At 37.9% G+C, this 20,044-nt stretch overlaps 1 protein-coding gene across 4 annotated transcripts in view; it reads right to left on the reverse strand.

The window, feature by feature from the left end:
* Positions 1-20,044, reverse strand: part of IMPG1 (interphotoreceptor matrix proteoglycan 1) — a 56,919-nt gene that overhangs the window by 11,743 nt on the left and 25,132 nt on the right. For all 4 annotated transcript variants that reach the window (XM_048297398.1, XM_048297396.1, XM_048297400.1 and 1 more), the window contains exons 10-12: positions 18,405-18,658; positions 16,859-16,935; positions 15,521-16,022 (exon numbers count right to left, since the gene is read on the reverse strand). In XM_048297398.1, the coding sequence (XP_048153355.1) occupies positions 15,521-16,022; positions 16,859-16,935; positions 18,405-18,658 (833 nt within the window). The remainder of the gene's footprint in view (positions 1-15,520; positions 16,023-16,858; positions 16,936-18,404; positions 18,659-20,044) is intronic.

Consider the following 20,044-nt stretch of genomic DNA (forward strand, 5'->3'; position numbering starts at 1 on the left):
TTCCTGAGCCTCTAAAGCACATTCTTGTTCTGAAGGTACATAATCACACTGTCAGTATATATTGTCTCAAAGAGGAAATTGGAGCTTTGAGTTCTCTGCTTGGAACACTTGTATGCCAGAGTCATTCTGTTCCCCTCTGCAAAAAGTTAAAGCTAATCATAAAATGCTAAAATCACAAAAAACAATACAGCCCCTCCAGATGCAAACTGTGTCAATTTACCCAAAAGACAACAGCACCAATGAAAAATATTCAAACCTTAAGAAGCCATCTACTGCACCTGAACCAGAGCTTTTATGAGGTCCCCATCGGGGCTTGGCATGGATCTAGGATATGTGATAGCTGTAGCTGAAATCCAAATCTGAATTGTCAGGAATGCTTCTCTTTGAAATCGGCTTGCAGCTACCTGGCCACAATGACTTCAGTGATGGCCTCCACCAACAGCCACCTGCCCAAACTGGTGACTTTGTCCTTTTCCAGTGATCTACCATTCTTCACAGGGAACTTTTACCAGCCCCCTGCAGGCAAAATCACCTATTGGCTGTAAGGAAAGAAATTTTTCTCCAGCTGATGAACTCTCCCTACATGCTAATTTCCTCCCAGTGGCCAATGAAAAGATGAAAGGAAAGCAAACTTTTGCATTGAGAATATCCTTGACTGAATGAGTTTGCAACTGTCCTGGCCTTGGCACAGGTGTTGGGCATGGATATTCTTTGTATCCCTTTCTGTTTCCTTGTTTCTAAATGAATACCATAATATTTCATTAAAAGCTTCAGATGTTCTTCTCTTGCCATGTCCTCATGTTTCTTGTGTGATTAAGGATACGGACAGATTAGAAAAGCAAAGCCTAGTGATGCTCTCTGTTTACAAAGCTCTTGCTTTGTTATTACTTATGCTGATAAGGAGTGAGAGTCACTTATCAGTTAAGAGAACTCAGAACAGTTTTCCTAGCATTAGTGCTTGAGGTAATAATGCAGGATGATCTACTGATGGGATGAGCCTGCAGCTCCACAGACACCTCTCTCAGCATGAGGGCACACACTCGAGCATACGATGGTGATGGCATTTGTTAGGCAGATTATATTTTAGAAAGATAACTACAGGAGAAAGATGTACTGAAGTGGCTTTAAAATTGCAGCAAATTTGAAGCAGATATTTACAAGCATATATATATTGCATACTTGGCATATAGCTGTGTATATATATATATACATTCATATGGACGATACGTAAACTATAAAGGTCTTCTGGCATCCTCTTATGACAAGCAAAGTAACCTAAAAGGCCTTGAGGGCATACCAAGATGATCACTGAACATGTATCACCTGTTTTCATAAGCTGCCAGTTCTTAGAAGTCACTGTGACTCCAGCTGGAAGAGACAGACAGCAACTGACCCAACAGTTTGTGTTAGTTCCTGTTAGTAAACAGGCTCACATCAAAGGCTGCTGAGCCCCTACTGTGGCACAGCACCAGTCCCAAACCCAGGGATAACTGATCTCTTCTTTGTCTAACGGGTGTCATGTTACTGCTGCAAGACTTGTCTACACAAGTGACGTGGAAATCAGCTGTAAAATGATCTATTTACCAAGATTTTCCTCTTCAATAAAATTCAATCCCAAGAAGTTAAGAACTATAGATGAAACAAAGAAGACCCAGACATTCCATACAATCACAGAATGGTTTGGGTTGGAAGGGATGCTAAACATTATGTAGTCCAAGCCCCCTGCCATGGGGAGGGACAGTTTCTGCTAGAACGGCTTGCTCAGGGCTCCATCCACTCTGGTCTTGAACACTTCCAGGAACGGGGCATTCACAAATCCTCTGGATAACCTGTTCCAGTGCCTCACCACCCTCACAGTAAAAAATTTCTTCCTAATATCTAACCTAAATCTACACTCTTTCAGTTTAAAGCCATTCTCTGTTGTCCTGTCACTACACGACTTTGTTAAAGATCTCTTTCCAACTTTCCTGTAGGCCCCCTTTAGGTATTGGAATGCTGCTGTAAAGTCTCCCTGGAGCCTTCTTTTCTCCAGGATCAACAAGCCCAGCTCTCCCAGCCTGTCTCCATAGGAGAGGGGCTCCCGCCCTCTGACTATCTTCATGGCTCTCTTCTGGACTCTGTCCAGCAAGTCCATGTCTTTCTTGTGCTGGGAGGATCCAGAGCTGAACAGAGTACTCCAGGCTGGTTGTGACAAGAGTGGAATTCAGAAAAGAATTACCTCCCTTGACCTGCTAGTCAGTGAAATGAAAAACAAAAACCCAACCCTTTGCATTTAAAATGCTGGGTTTATATATGACATCAATATATATTGATTTTCAGACTAGATGTAAAGAGGACACTTTTTTAATAATGAGATTGGTGAAACACTGGAACATGTTGCCCAGAGAACTGGTGGATGCTGCATCCCTGGAAATATTGAAGGTGAGATTGAATGGGACTCTGAGCAACCTAATTTAGTAGAAGGTGCTCCTATTTATTGTGACAAGGTTGAACTAGATGGCCTTTGAAGGTCCCTTCCAATCCAAATTATTCTATGAATCTGTGAATCCATATGCACATAAAAATATGTATAAAATTCACATCATTTATCATAAGGGAATTATTTTTAAAACTTCACCAGTTTGCTTTGTAGATGGGATTTTCACATCAGAAAACAATTATTTTATGAAACCTCTGCAAGTACAAACTCAGACAGTTTAGACACTCAGTCTCAGCATATACAGTTTTAGCATAAAGTTTAGTCTACAGCACCATCATTCAGGTGTAGGGAATTCACAGAGGGCACAAAATAAGACACTGAAATCAAATATACTCCCAGAGTAACCACATTGAAGGTTAAACAATACCATGGAATTAAAAGCTGATGTCCGCAATAAAAACCGCAACTCAAATTTCAGCCTCCTCTTCTCCTCCCACAAAGTTGTTCACTGAACTCCCCAGATGTTTTTTTGTACTAAATAGCCAAGGCAGGTCAGTATTGTACTGAGAGTGTTACATCAAAAATTAAACACCTGTTGGCAAAGATGTGAAAACATTAAATTAAGAGGCAATTTCCTGTGCCCATGCTATATGAAATCTTTGTAAAAGGCATTTTGCACGCAAGCATTTATTCCCTGCTGAGGGAATGAAATACATAGATCTGACTTATCAGAAAAAAATCAACTGCCATTTCAACAACTTTATTTTAGGTATCTAATTAGTTGGTCCTCTTTTTTTTTTTTTTTTAATGAGGAAAACCCTGCTAATTGACCATGAATAAGGCGTAATTGTTTGGGAAAGGTCAAATTGTCATGAGACATTTTTCTAGAGGGCTTGCATTAATGAGCAGGCCCAGAATGTTATACATTAAGAGGTCCTGGCATTTCCTTTCATTCACGAGCATAATAAGCACTGACAAATTTTCCAAGTCCCCTGGTGGGTATTCTGTATACATTCTGTATATGAAACTTAGAGTGTTACAATATATATGTATATATTTGCATACTTGCTGGCTGAAGAAAATAACCAAAGAAGGGAAAAGTGTGCAGTTAAGAGATTGGTTCATAATACAGAGTAAGAATCACCTTGTGTGCAGCTCTGCTGATACCAATATCAGATGGATACAGAAAGTAGCTGCATTCAAATTTACATATTTTGTTGGTGCCTGAAATGTCACTAAATCCCTGGATGCAGGACTGCTGTGTACAAAGTGCTGAATTTATGTTCGAGGCCCTTAATTTTTAACTAGGGCACAAATAATGTGAGGATTAAAAGAATTAAGAGAAGAGGATCATTAACCTAATGTGTCACAATGAGTGTCTCCCAACACATAATTACTGATTACATTCATCTTTCTAACTGTACAGGCAAGCCAAAAGAGCCACAATGATCTAAGACCGTCATTCTGTCTGTCTGTGAGAGCCCTCCAGAAGCTAGGTTCAATGTCCAATAAACCCACAGGACTCTTTCTCCACTGACTCCAGAGAACCTCGGTTCACTGGTAATGCACCCCATCTCTCCTCCATCTCCAGTCCTAAAAATTCTTTTCTCTCTTAACCTTTTTCCTTAGCATTCCCACTGGAACTTTTTGAGTAGTCTAATTTTTCATAGGGCAGCCTAGCTCTTTCATAGGCAGCTCTAGCTCTGCTACTCACTCCACTACTGTGGTGTTCTGTGTAACTTACAGAAACCGTCATCATATTTTGAAAATTTCCATACCTTGCAGCTGTGCTTCATTATCAATGTTCTCAGCATCAAAGATGCAAATAAATGTCATTCTCACATGATGTCACAAGAAGAGTATTTTCTATCTTGATAAAATACCTCTTAGTAATGGTGATCTTCTTTCATTATTCTCAGGACTATTCACTTCTACCTCACCCTGAAAACTTAAAGGGTAAGATAAAATCTGTGAAATCAAGACCTGAAAATCTAAACCACTACAGAATTCAGGGCACCGAGCAGCCAAAGCTTACTAATCCTGCCTATGTTCATTATGAATGAAAGAAAGATGATTCTTTAGCTATCTCCACACTGGCATAAAGGCCAAACTTCTGTTCAGTACCAGACAAGCCTGTTTTACTGACTTTCCTCCTTAGCTGAGCAATTTGTCAAGGGCAACAGACTGTGTGTTTGACTTGGGATGTTTGCTCCCAAACTGAGTTATGACATTGTCCTCATCTCATTGGTATCTTTACCATGATTTCTTTTTGGGAGGTCAGTAGTATTATTTACTTCTGCAGTGACTGAAGAAATAAAAAGCAAAGAACTCTTCACTTGTTCCTCAAAGATGCATAAAGATTAAGAGCAAACCATTGAGAACAAAGCCATACCCTGACTACCTTTACTCTCTGAAACTTTTCCCTCATAGCAGCCAAGTCTGCCTGAGAGCAGCAGAATAATGCAGTTCACTACAGTCTGACTGTCCATAAACTTTTTACTGAAGCAAGTTAGCTGGTCTTACTCAACTCACACAAAAAGTTTTCAGTACAGAGAATGTATTCTCTTTACGTAGTGCCTGAGGGTCAGCATTTTGATTGATCCATCTGTCCTTGGGAAATGGAAGCTCCCTTAGACTTTATGGAAGTCTATGCAGAATGGAGTCACATCTGGCTTTAGCAATTTCATATTTGGTCACTGTACCTATAAGAGCCCTCTGAAATATCAGTTTCTTGTGGGATTAAAAATTCTTTCTTTCTTTGATTATCATTTTCACGTGCATTGGCCATAGCATGGCTGAAATTAGTAATTCAGCTTGCCATTTGCTGTTTTATTAAGGACTTCCGTTACTTCAATTACAAGTTTTCTGAAAAAGCCTCTTTCTGTAAAGATTTGAAACAATGAAACCAATACATTTAATATTTTTTAAATTTTTTTCAACTTCAAGTTAATAAGTTAAGCACAACAGGTGGAAATACAACAGGTAAACAATTAATTGAGAAATCTTACTTTATAGACCTGTGTCAAATTTACACGCTGAAAAACCTGATGTTGAACCTTAATGACTGTCTTCGGCATTCTCATATTTCAACAGCTTTAGAGGATTAAGCATTTCAGAAACACAAATATAATTTAAACAATACAGGAATAGCTGGTGTTTAAAGCATACCCAAAATTCTGAGTAGGATATAAGAATATTATACAGAGAGGTGAGGTGTATAATCAGGTACCTTGTATGAACAGTAGGTCAGTGGTAGGTTATTTCTGTAACGTGACAAGTCACTTTTACCATTTACAGAACCTTTACCTCATCTGCTACTGAGATTGCCAGATAAAATGACATACTATTGCTCAAGCACCCTAAAAGTTAGTTTTCTGTGTAAAGTCCTTGCTAAAAAATGATGCAACCAAGATTAAAATGCTCTTGTGAAGTAAGGGGGTTTGTAAGTACATTTACATGAAAACATGTTAAAAATGCCAGGGGTACCATGGCTATTATGTATTGTAAGATATTTTGTATTGAAGCTCTGCACTATTTGCTACCATAGTAATATCACATTAAAATAGATATTAAATAAGCAAGGTACCATGCTAATCTTGGAAGCAAAACCAAGCAATAGAGAATTTGCAAAGAGGAATGCACTTCTACAAAGGAATAGAATCAAAGCCAAATAAAAAACCTCTTTCTTAAAACAATAGTTTCAGGAGGATTTAACATCTCTTATTCCCATTGTTGAATGTTCTCAATTAAATTCGAAAAATTTATTTCATGAATTTAAAATAATGAGATCTATGTGAAACCAGCCTGGGTCTTTACAAACACCTGGAAACATAAAGAAACATCCATCTAAATGTTTCAAACACTGCTGCATGACACCATAACAATTTCAGAGCACCCCAAATGGAGAACCTGGAATACTTTTTTGGATTTATTTTACTTTAGAAAGTTTGAAAACAAAATCTGACAAGTTAAAATACCCTTCAGAACTTAAGTACTCTCCAAATTCCTGCCTATTTTCTCTATTTTTCTCAAATGTGCAACAGGAAAAAATCAGAGCAAATTTTGCAAATGATGGGACCATCAGACAGTTTTGTGGTATCAAAGTTTATTAGTTTACAAAATGGTAAAAACAAAAAACAAGATAGAAGTTACATGGTATAAATTCAAGTAATGTGTTGGCTGAGGACCTAAAACACAAAAGACAAACATGAAATTAGAAAGTTAAAACCAGTGATTCTCTTAAAATCTCATCACTTTAAGGCTTGTCAAGAAAAATGAAAACACTGCATACACCTTTTTTTGCCCTTGTACTACATAGTTACTTGTATGACAAAACAATTCATGGAATGAAAGTCATAGAATGAGGAGTATTTTGTTCTTCTAAATTGTGCCTTGGATGTAGGTAGTCTGATTGTTCTCAAAGTTTTGAAATGGAAGAAGTGACTCTGTGAGAGAGAGATAGAAGGAGATATTTAAGTAGGAAGATCCTTCTGTCTTTGTGTTTCATTGTAAGAATACATTTCAGTCTTACTGATATTGAACATGACTTTGGGCCAGATGCCTTGGTGTGGACTTGGATTGTTAAATGCGCCCATAATGCCTGGATTGTGGACTGGAGCAGCCCGGAACAGCCAGAGTGCTCTTGTCAGGGAGCCGGCAGGATGCTGAATGGCAAACCCACAGTGCAGTAAAATGGATCCATACAGCCGTTAGCTGCAGGTTTGTGCTGAAATCCCTCAAGGGACCTTCATGTAACACTGGGGTGCAGAAGCCTTATGGCATAAGCCAGTTTTTCAAAAAATGACAGTTAAATGAATATTTCAGATTGTTTTCACATAAAATTTTGGATTAAGGTACATGAGTTTCATTTAACTTTTCCAAGTGTTGTTGAGTAGCAGTGACAATACAATGATGAAACTTTGTTACTCTAACTGTTCATAGAACTTACATATATTGGGAAACTAAAAACAGGAAAAAAATAAGTAGTTAACTGTCCATAAAATACCCTCTTCACTCCCCATGAAATAACTACTAAGTATTACTAACACTAACCTTCTTGCAATAGTTTTTAAAGGAATTGTTAATAAGAGGGCAAAACCTCTTTTTAACCAGCAGGGGAAAAGAATCATTATTTTTGTAAATGCAGCTGATGCTGACTCTATTCTCCTCTTCTACCCTGCTACGTATCACCATTGAAATCATCTGTCTTGATGCTTTCAGGCTTCCATTCTCCTCAAGCCATACTACTTTTTTTTTTTTTTATTCAAGCTTTGTAGTATCATGGAGGCCTATTGTGAAGTTCTTCGAGATTTATTCATCACAATTTTGATTTTTACTGTTTCACTTTGAAGTGTCAGTGCCTTTTTCTGAAATGGTGAATAAGATATAGGGATAGATAGGTATAGATATAGATACAGATGGTATAGAATAGGGATGAGAATAGAACATTTGGCTTATCTTCATTATTTAAGACAAGTTTAACCAGGGCTTCAGCCACAGATCTAGGCTACATATACATTTAGGAGAAAGGACTGAAATGTATTAAAGTATTTTTCCAACTCCGTTCCTTCCAATCTCTAGAAAGATAAATTAAAACTACAGTAATTGCTATTGAAAGATAGACCTTAGGAACCAAAATCCTCAGCTATGAAGATTTCTTTCATGAGTAATACTTTTTGTTTTCTCAGTCAACCCCTAGCAGGCTTTCCTGTGCCAACAACTCCCTGCTCCAACTCTGCTTGAAAGCCCATTATTCCAAACTGCATGGCAATAAAGATGGTTATTAAAGGAATGTTTGACCCTGTATAAAATTATATATATATTGGAACCACTATTCTACAAATATTGTATGCTACAATAATTAAATTTTAATAAGTCTACCAAATGGGGAAAAATGAAAGAGAAGCCTAAACATGTAAATGCAGTAAAATGGAGAAGAAATTAAATCTTTTGCATCCAGGCTTGGTTTAATCATGTTCTTACTGATGCATGTAATGATCTTACCATTCTACAGAATGAAAGTGAAACTTCTGTCTCCTTTTGATCTACACCTGGATATCATTGCTTGAAATTGAGTTTAGTCCTTTCCTCTACAGAATTTACAGAAAGTTTAATTGAGAAAGAAATGTAGAGGACTTACTGGAAAAAAATTGCATGTTATCTTCAACCAGAACTCAGAAATTACTTGCATATTGCAATTAAAAGAAAAAGTATATGACACCCCTGACAAGAGCTTAGGTTCTAAATATTCATAAACGTGAATCTCATTAAATTGAGTACTAACATTATTGAAAATAAGTCTCCATTTTAAGATTTTTATACATTTTTGTTTGTTAGTTTAAACACTATAGCATTTTTCAAACTGACTAACAAGCAGCTTAAATTGATATCAGCATCAGTGCTACCTTTGTAAGGCATCTCAAGATGACTGAGAAGATCAAAGTTGGAAGGCCAAGCCCTCTCTGTAGACAGAGATACAAAATTCCATTGAGATATGGAGCAGATGTTGGAGCAGAGATGATTCAGATCACCCAAGTTACAACTTGTCTATAACTCATGCTGGGGGCATGAGTTTTTCCCTGTCAAGGAACAGACTAAATTAATTTCCAGGCTGAGGTCAAATGGACTCTCCTAAGTTGGAGAGATATTGAATTCTCCAAAGAGAGGAGAGCAACAATTTAGAAAGTCAAAGTTTTAGTACAGTTTTCTCATAACACATTATTTCTCAAAGCCAGCATTTCTAGCAAGACCAAGGATTTTTAATAAGTGGGGGAATGCATTATTTGGGGCATGTTAGTCTCAGGGGTGCCACTTTGCCTAATATTTGTTCCAAATGGACTACATGACATGTAAACTTCATTAGTTTCTTTCATTTATGACATGGCAAAGGTTAGCCTTACACTCCCAACACTGAAGTCTGTATTATTTGTTTTAAAATGTCTTTCTGATTATATTACTGCAAAGGTCAGGGGTTTTAAATTAATTTTATTCAGGACATTAATATATTAAAATTATTTGTGATACTGGCTCTTCTACTGGCTGAACTTATTTCTGCCTTTTATATTCCTTTTCTATTAGACGATTAGAATTATTGCAGTCATATCTAAAGACTGTAAACTGCCTCAAATAAGTTTTTAGCCCTTTAGTTCTAAAGAAAATTAATTTTCTGGAACAAAGTGGAATCAGACCACATGCAGCAACAAATATATATATCCCTCCTGGAGGGAGACCTCCTTCATGCACTATACAAAGAAGAAGAATTATGGGTGCGTTGTAGGCTTGACTACAAAGTGTGACTGAACAAGTGGTGCAGCACTGAGGTCTGCCTTCCTGCTATTTTCATAGGTGCAGAATGAGGTGTTACATTTTTTCATTATACAAGTGGCTCAGGAGATTTGCATCTGGATAAGCAAATTTTGTTAGCAGCAATATAAGTTGTTTTCAGTACTTCGCACAGATATTTCCCTGAGTCATTGGAATTACCAGTTGAGTTTAAAGAAAATTATCACTTGTTTTGGTGAGTTTGTATTGTGTATTTGGGGGGGGTCATGAATAAGAAATAATATTTGAGGGAACTAAAGCTTAACCTTAAAGTAAAACAGAAATGGTTGGATAGCTTAATAATTTAAACAAGTCATGTGTTAAATTGGAAAAATACATAGTGCTCACTTTCTCTCAAATTTTTTGCTTGGATTAGTCATTTAATTTCAGCATTTTTAAGTATATTTTGGAGACATGATGTAGATTTTATTCTATTTCGATTGCTCCTGCTGTTCCCAGCATGGAGATAGCTGGGCAGAATTCTCTCATTAAATTCTGACCAGATGCTAACAACTTATTCTAATATGTTTAGGATTCTTCAGGAACAGTCTGAGCAGGCAGTTCTAACTGATCAAAACTTTTCCTTCAATCCAACATATCCTAATATGGGCCTGCTGAAACTCTTCTATTCAGCCTCATCTTCAATTCATAGACAACTTTCAGAGTACTGAATATTGTGTATAGTGCTTGAAAAAATGGCATAGCTAGCCCTACCTGTTCATTCCTCCAAACGTCAGACAACCTCCACAAAAACCATTCTTTGCACATCTGAAGCAGCAGGAGACAGGTGGAAGGGTGCAGAGAGAAGCTGATGGGGAAAACTGTTGAGAAAATCCTATCAGTTTAACATCAAAGAAAACATAAGGAAAACATAAAAATATGCAAGGGAACAGAAGAGCTCTTACCCTCTATATCCATCGATGTGAAAAAAATGGTGAGCATTCCTGGCACAAAGAATGGGTGAATTCCAATCCTGGGAACATCCAGAGAGGTTCTTGCAAGAAACAACGGGATTTTCTTCTCTGTGACAATGCTGGTTATGCCAAATAGAAAATTGTGCTAAGCAAAGACAGTGCTTAGGCAGCTGAGGATGAACCAGAGGCGGAAAGAATCCCCAAACATGCAGAAAACTGAGTTTTTTTCTGGAGAGATTACTTGGAAATAAGACTGAGTGAAGAGTGTGACACCTAATTGACTGTTGAATAGCAGGATAATATTAAAGGGGACAACTCATGGCAGGTTTGTGTGAACATGAGAGTAATTATGGCAATAATTAATGAGGCTTTTATCAGTTACACATACAGAGATGTGATCATCATGTACTCCTTATCAATGTTTTTTCTCATAGGAAAAAATCCCTGCAATAAACCCTGCAGAGTCTTTGCCCTTCAGTCTTCCTTGAGAGCCTGAGGATGACCCAGGCTGGTCATACTGAGATGCAGTACAATGGACTAGCTGATGGATTTTACTGCTAGCTTTATTTTGTTCTGCAATAACTGCTCCAGAAATAATGCCTCCTCCATGATGGCCAGGATTTTGGGATAAACTTTTACCTGGATTGTACAATTTGTTTGTAGCTACAATTAAAACAAATTCAAATTAAATTTCTTCTTACTGTTTAGGAAGCCAAATATTATTATTTGTTTTACTGCTGAAATTTTCTTGGTTTTTGAAATAACAAGATGTCTAATACATTACATAAATTGCTTCCCTTTTGAACTGTCATACTGTTTTAGGCAGTCATGGGAAGACTGCAAAGAGAGTAATTTTAACCATACAGAAGAAATATTAATGACTTTAAACTCCAGAAGGGGAAAAATATGAAGAAGAAAGAGGAATGCTAGAGAAAAGTCATCAGGTATCATCTCAGACAGTAGGGGTAAAAAAGGTTTTTTTTTACACTGGTTGTAAATGAAAAGTAGAAATAGCCAAGATTTTAAAGGTGCTGCAGCAAAGAAAAAAACTTTGTGAGAAGTCAGATATTGAATGGTGACATCTGGTGCAGGCATTTCAGAACTCTTCAGTAAGAGCTCTGGAAATTTGTGCCACACTTTTTCTCCTAATTCTATAGTAAAATCTCAGAATGGTAGGCTTACTTTAAGGACCACTTGGCATCTTCCTGCTGGTTCTGGACAGGGGGTGGAGTAGCTGCCATCACCATGTGGCCAGAGCAGCACTCCAATCCTCACTGCCCTGCTCTCTGCTGCCCACGGACAACTTCACTGCGCAGAATTGTACTATCACAGGGCTGTCTGAAAGAGGCCTCACACCTGCTCCTGGCTCATCCCTCCCACTGGCTGCTACACCTGAAAAATCCCATTCTGGACTCTTCATCCCTCACCTGTTTTTTTCTCTTCTTTCTCTAGGTTTGTATGCAGAACTTTGTGTGTGAGGCTGAGTCTGATTATCTTTTTGGGAGCTGTGAAAGAAATTTTTTTATTACTTTCTCTGTGACCTCAGGTAGGCACAATTAAGGCAGTTGGTGTAGGATGTAGATGTTCAATATTCAGGAGTCTGTAGTGATGTCCAGCCCGCAGCGCACACGTGTGACAACCAATGCAATAAAGTCCATCTCTGAAACAGAGCTAATACCTAAAAGAACCTCAGACTATGCTATTTTTGGTGGCCAGTTTTTCCTTTTGTGGTAAAGAAGAGTGAATTTAAATTTCTAAACATATGATTAAGAAAATGTGCTCCATCTTCTGGACAGTAGGGTGGGGAAATGGCTGAAAACTAGTACAGTAGAATTTCAGACAACTGTTTAGACCCTAATCCCCTGCCCAACCTTATACAGCACTGTCTGAGTAGTTCCTGCCGTTTCACACCAGTAGCAGTTTAAAGACCTTTTAAAAGAAATATTGCTAAGAAAAGCATCTATGAAATGCAGCCACGAACAAAGTGTGAAATATTCTGTACCAGGAAGGTTCTGCTTGCCATATTAAAATTAACGGTACTAACACTGCTGACTTTAATAAAACCTGAATTTCCAGATCAAATTCTATCACTTCCTATGAAATACACAATATATAAGGAAATTAAAAACTACAGGAAATACTGTACACTCAGGACTGCCAGAATTGGAAAACGCTTTAAAAAGGGAAAAAGTTTTAAAGAGTATACTTTTTAAAAACTAAATAAATAGGTGTTCAAGAGCTCTAGTGACTGTTAAGCATGCAGTGTGCTTTGTGTACTATAAGCTTTTAAGAAAATATAATAGCTACAGCTTTGAGTCATTTCTAACACAGCATCCCTACTTTTTAGACAGGGAACAATTATTTTTCCTCCTGCTACTCAGCTGCAGAAATAATGATGGAATTCTTATACTTTGGTGCTTATTTTAGACATAACTTGTGTTCAACAAGGAGAAACAAGACAGGATGACTTATTTTCCGGGAGGCTTTTTTTACAACTTTAGAGTTTGGTCTGCTTTGCAGCTTGACAGGTTCTAACCTAAATATGCAGCAAATAATTTCTTGAGGGGTCAGTATAGGTCAAAGACCCTCTGCTTCTCCTTGTCAGTCATTTGGAGCTGATAGGCAACAGATATTTAACAAATTGGGAAATGGATATGTGACTTTATGCAGTTTTTATGACACGAAGTCCCTAGTGCAATGAGGGAATAGAATGAAAAATGCATTACTTTCTTTGCCCTGCAAACATAACACTTTTCCACAGTCATAATGAATGTTATTTGAAGGTATGCTGTGCTTTTATCAGTAACACTACGAGACTTCTCAGCATGCATTTGAAAATAGTTGCATGTAAAACTTTTCATCATGAACATTATTTTCAGGAGCATTTGACAACTGATTCTCATAAGAAGTGATTTTTCTAAACTTTAAGTCACTCTGCTAATCATAAAGTATTTGCTTTTCTCTCATTTCAGAACTCTGTGTATAAAGGCAAGATTATAGAATGGGAAGTTTATACTCATTATAAGCATAATTTATTATAAATTACCATGCAACAACATGAAATATGTGTTCTTCCCAGCCTGGAGCTGATGGTTGTATGTTCTTACGTGTCACCTTTTACATCCTTTACTCTCTAAAATGCTGATGTAGTTATTTGCTGGATCCAGCCAAACAATCCTATAGGCTGTACGATGCATGGGCATTCCCCACTCCCACACTCGTGCTGTGCAGGCCCATTGTGAAGGATGCTATCACCGTGCAGGGAGCGTTCCCAACCAGCTATGCAAACACTGCCTGTTTGCCTTACAGGATGTGGCCAGGCAGCAGGGATGAAGGCCCCTTCCTGCTGATTTTGGACATGCTGGATAAGGGAAAACATGTAGAAAGGGGGAGGAGGGTTCACTGTTCTCACTTCAAGAGACTTCTGGAATACAGGAGGGACATGAAAGGCCAAAGCCTGAGCAAGGAGGGAGCTGGTTGAACTGGGACAGAGCAGAGCCTCCTAAGGGAACAGGGAACTTTCCTGCAGCAGGGAGCAAACTTGCAAGCTTTGAGCATGATATTCTTGGACATCCAGAAACACCGAGGGTCGTTTTGCAAGCTAATACATACTGTTGGAATTTTGCCCTGAATTTGCCTTTTTTTTTGTTTTTCTCTGTAGATTGTTTTAGCATTGCTTAGAGACCACGTGGGGACATCAAAGAATCCTGCTGACTCCCATGATGTGCTTACGTGCCCTCTGCTTTTCTATTGAGAGAGCCAGTCAAAAATCTGAGACATAGCACATACGAATATTCATCCAAGAACTAATTCGTCCCATGTCCCTGTAGTGACCTCTTGCATCTTGCACAGGAAGCACAGGCTTTGAAGAGTAAATAAAATTTAAGTTTACTGACCTAACACTGAGGTGGTAAGGCCAGGCCAGGAAGCAGGATTGGAGAGGGAACAGACAAGAGCTGGGACAGATGGGGGGCAACTCCTCCAAATTGTGGCTCTTGCTGCTTTGCCAGGGGACGCTCTTGTCCCACACAATTCTGTTACCTGTACACAGTGGCTCGTATGGCTTTCTAGCAGCTGGTGGAGGTGATGGAAGCAGTAGCCTTACAGATATTTTGCTGTTCTGGGGGAAAGCCTAATTTGCCTGTGCCCGAAAGCTGGCCCTAGTATCTTTGTCTGAACTTTCTTTAGTCTGCAGGGTAAGCTGTGGGAAACATGTCTATCATGTGTTTTTCATTTGAAATTCTGCATTAACCAGAGTTTTCTCCACATATGTATATATATATCCTTTTTTGTTTCATTATGTATTTTTCCTCATATAGATAGCTGCCTTTATGCCTATTGCATGGATAAAATGGAACAAACAAACACAGAAAATAGCAATTTTTTAAAGCTTTTCACATTAATCAGACCTTTAGATATGTAAGCTTTTCTGAGCCACGGTACTCTGCTTGGAAGAAATTATATAATGTTACTCTCACTGCTATCATCCACAGATGTCTGTAGAGCCCAAAGTAATATACTTTCCATGTTTTAAGTACCAATTTTTTTAATGTTAATCTAGAACTTCTGTTTTTTTGTTCTTCCTGAGATGTCTTTTTGCTCTGCCTTTTTGAAATTTTACCATAGTACTCTGCACTAAGTGCTCCGTATCCTTAGGCATTTGTTGGTGGGTTTGACAACCTTGAGCTAAGGTGCATTAGGATTTTGCTGAAGAAGCCATCAGAAATGTACATTTTTCACCTTTGGTTGTGAAAGAAAATTTTCTGTCACAATGGGAAGGAGCGCTTAGTGCTCTGACACGTGACTGTATGTGTCACAACAGCTGCACCTCTCCTACTCTCTCTCACAGAGAAATCCCGTGTCTTACCTTGTCCTGATGGACTGTCTTGGTCGACATCCTCGAAAGGAGGTTCTGCTAAATCAGTCAGTTCTTGCTTCTCTTCAGCTTCACTGTCTGCCTCTCTGGCGTGCAGGAGGTCGGGTGTGGTAAAGCTTCCTGTGGTAGCCAGCTCCACTGGAGACTCATAGCCATCGGTGAGGAAGTCTTTGCCAGCAGAATCATCTGCTGGGGGAGGCAAATAGGAATCCTCTGATTTTGGAGGAGTGCTGGTGCTACCCAGAACACTGAAAGGCACTGTGAAACTTGGGTGGTCGGTAGCAATAATTTGGGTGTGCGGATATCTATCCTGAAATGGTTCTCTGGAGGGTTTGGTAGGAAAATCAGGTTCAGATGTAATAAAATTATTAAATTCTTCAGGGATGCTGATCTCTTCACTTAGAGCAGGGCTTTCAGTTGTAGATTTATCACCAAATACATCTCCTCTTTGATCCACTGTTGCTGGACTGGGATAACCTAGTGGGAGCTCCTCCTGAAAAAGTTTTAAAAGAGCACTTTCAGGAATATGTTTGAGTTTCATTGCTAAAAAGGCAATAATCTTTAGCTACATGAGCTAGCAAATAGCTAAGTCAACGTGGAATCGTATTATGGGTTGGGTTGGAAAGGATCTTAGAGTTTATCTAGTCCCAATCCCGCCTGCCATGGTAAGTGACATCTTCCACTAGACCAGGTTGCTCAATGTCACATCCAACCTGGCCTGGAACACTGCCAGGGTTGGGGCATCCTTAACCTCCCCAGGCACCCTGTACCAGTGTCTCACCACCCTCACAGTAAAGAGTTTCTTCTGTATATTGAACTTAAATTTCCCATCTTTCACTTTGAACCCATTATCCTTGTCCTATCACTACTGCTCCTTAAGAAGAGTCCCTCTCCAGCTTCCCTGTAGGCCCCCTTCAGATACTGGACGTCTGCTGTGAAGTCATTGGATGTGTAAAATATTTGGCATGTGCATGTGATCCTAATCACATTGCCTGTAATTTAAAAAATGGTCAAAGAAAGATGGCCTTAACTAGCCCTGTAAACTGCTCTCTCTGTGTCATTAAGACATGCTACTGAACTGATGAGACACTGTTCACTTTGCAATTGAATCTGGAAAAGGTAATCAAGCAGTAATAGTCACCTGTAAATGCTCTAAACAGTACCTCTGTTGCAATATAACAATACAACATTCATCCTCACAGTATGTACAAAAGGCAGATATGTTATTTTAGCATAAGAAACTTTTTGTATGTTTATGTACCTCTTAACACTGTATAATTTCATTTCCCTTGGAGAAATAAATAAACATGAAAAACGTTATTAACTTACCAAATCAGGGCCTGCCAGAGGAACAGTGACCACTCCTTGGATATCATTATCAATATCACTAGGTGGTATAATAGTTTCTGCAAAAAAAATCAAAAACATTAGAGAGAGAGAGACAGAGAGCAGAATACTTCACCACCAGCACATTGACAACTGATCAAAACACATAAACTCAAAAAAAAAAAAAAAAAAAAAGTACTAAAATGTTCTCCATCAAAAAACTGCTTTTAAAAATCCATGTTAAGACAAAAGGCATAAATTCCCATTCAAACAGACAATTATGAAGAAAACCAAATTTTATAGGCAGTATTCTTCTTATGCTTTGTTTAGCATAAATGGGATAGGTCTGCAGAGAGCTGAACCATGGAGGAATGCTTAAAATCATCTGAAGTGTGAACCCCTCAGTTAAATCTGCATGGGCTATGATGACTCATTATATTGTGTTCATTAAGCCTAAAGTCATTCCAGCTTTACCCGGAGTCCACACCATTGTTAACGTCAGTGTTTTGGCTTTAGTGCTCAGTTGCTCCTTTCACCCCTCAGAGGAGATCTTTAAAGTACTTGCATGCAAACTGTTTTTATAAATTGGTTATTAAAATTAACTACTGGGAGACAGTTGATTAAAATATTTATTATTGAAGTGTTCTATGTAATTTTTTTTATTGAGAATTTTAATCTACATTAAAATATGACACTTTGTTCTTACAGAAAGGATTAGTTCAACCGAATACATTTTTTTGGCAAGAAAGTGCTGCTGTTTGCAAAGGAGACACTGTAGCTAAAATTTGGTATGTGTTTTAAGGCTGTTTCAGTAAATATGCATATGAAAAAATATTTTAAATTATTTTCCCTCTTTTTAACCCATGTCTCCAAAACTAGTTTGCTAGCTTTGCAAAAATCATTGATGGACTAGAAAGGGATACTTATTAGCTGGATTACTGAACAGGGAGCAGACCTTCAACTTCTGCTGGAGGTTTTCACACCCAGCTTGTTATCTGCACTCCCTCTGTGTTTCAGAGTGTGAGTGAAACACATCTTTACTGATTTTATCTTGGGATCAAATGCTGTTTAAAGTGTTGGTCTCTCTGATGTTGCTGAGAGGTTAGATGGCTTGCTTACAACCAAGATAGAGCTTTCAGAAAGCTAATTTAAGCTAGAGGCAGACCTCACTTTTTTTCTTGTTAAAGAAAGGAGGCTGTCCATACTGGGAAGATAAAATGATACAGTGAATATTCATAGTATTTCTTTTATTTTTCTCCTCTTAATTATCTTAGTGTGAAAAATACCTAGATTTTCTAAAAAAAACCAAACCAAGAAAAAATCCTCTAATATGGTTGCAAGTTATGCTGTATAATTATAAAGACACATTTTTCTATAAGATTTAACTTATTTCTCTACATCCTTTGGATCCTATACAATGCCAAGGGAATGGACTGTATCAGGTGAAAAAAATCTGCTAGAGAAGCAAAGGACACCTTACTGAAATTGCATCAGTTTGGAAAGGCAAGATTCAGGCTTGTGCCTGACACCTGCCACCTGCTTTACTGACCATCAGTAAACTGAAGTGTTCCAAGGTCCACTGGCAGGGACTGGTCTTCATGGAGTGCAGTGGCAACCAGCTGCTGAAGGTCTGTTACTGTGAGTTTAGCTGCTGATATTTCCCCCTCTTCAACTGGAGAAATGGGAATTTTTTCACTTTCAACCTTATTAGATCCAATAGTCGAGATGTCATCTGCTGTGCCTTTGGTTTCTGAGCCATCTCTCTCAAAGTTCACCACGTATCGTGCTATTGTGCTGCTTGATCTGCAAGGGGAAAAAGTGAAAATGCCCAGAGCAGCAAAATCAGTCACTGCCTGAGAACTGATTTTGCACACAAACAAACAAATATGCAACCATAACATACTATCTTCTGTAAGAGTAATGCCAATTTACTTCTTTCTAATGAGACTGTCACCTTCAAATTAGTTTTTCTTCACCTAACCCCTTTTTTGTCTATGCATAACTTTTGATAAAAATTCCCATATTGAAGAAAATTTTAAAAAATCTTCTAATATAATCTGATTTAATCTGACTACTCAGAAATCTGTAGAACCATAATGTAGTCTGAAGTCATTGACTACTGATTCAAACAGCTATAAATGCGTGCTGAGGTTATTAGAAGCCATAATCTCACATTAATTATTCAGGAACTTTTGAAAAGGGATTAGGCAGTTCATAAAACTGCAGATAAGCAAAAATCTTATCACAACTGAGACAGCTTTTGGCTGTTTTTTAAAGTACAGCAACCTAATGTGGCAAGCAAATCACTTTTTCCCAATGGGACTTAGCTTTTCCAAGTCCAAATGGGTATGTATGGCTTCTCACTAGATGTTCATGTTCAACAGAAGTCTCAAATGTTCACCATTTTTAATACATCATTTTCATACATGTTAAATTCACCTAATTAAATGAAAAATAATGAGTACATTGTAAACATTTCTACTCCACTATATTGCTTTTTTTACAGTGTCGAAAAACTGTAGGGATAAGAATTTCACTTTATCTAGTATGTGCTATGAAGCATTTGCATTTATATGACATTGCAAGAATTCAGGAAACACATGAGACAGTTCTTCCTTTTAAAGCATGAGCAAAAGCGAAATTCTGGGAAACTGCTAGACAAATTATTCCCCAGTAGCACTTTCAAGCAGCAGCAGCAATTGACTCTGTAGCTGTTTGTATTACCAGTGAAAAGCTCCCTTCATTTTATCAAGCTGGTAACTGGTCTCTTTGCTATTCTATCTGGCTTGATAATGGAGACAACAAATCAAATTCTACATACTTATTGGAAATACCGTGTACATGGGAATAGAGCTAGGAAACATCAGATCAAAAGTGAAAATTTGAATATAAAGTTTCCCTACTTATTTTTCACTTCCAGTATATGGCTGATATAAATCTTTAGTCATATAGATGTGAATTTTCTTAGGTCAAACATTTTGTTTCCTTCAGAGACATCCTGACAAAATTTGATTACATGAACCATTCATATTAAAGTAAAACCCGTCCCTGACACTTTATAGCACAGATTTTGTACTCAGTCAGAACACAATCAATTTACTTTGTCACATCAAGATAAAAGACATTTACTGATTTATCTATGTACATCATAAAATTATTAATAATAATAATAATTATCATCAGTCTATG

This window comes from Corvus hawaiiensis, chromosome 3, assembly GCF_020740725.1.
Source record: "Corvus hawaiiensis isolate bCorHaw1 chromosome 3, bCorHaw1.pri.cur, whole genome shotgun sequence".
Lineage (NCBI taxonomy): Eukaryota > Metazoa > Chordata > Aves > Passeriformes > Corvidae > Corvus > Corvus hawaiiensis.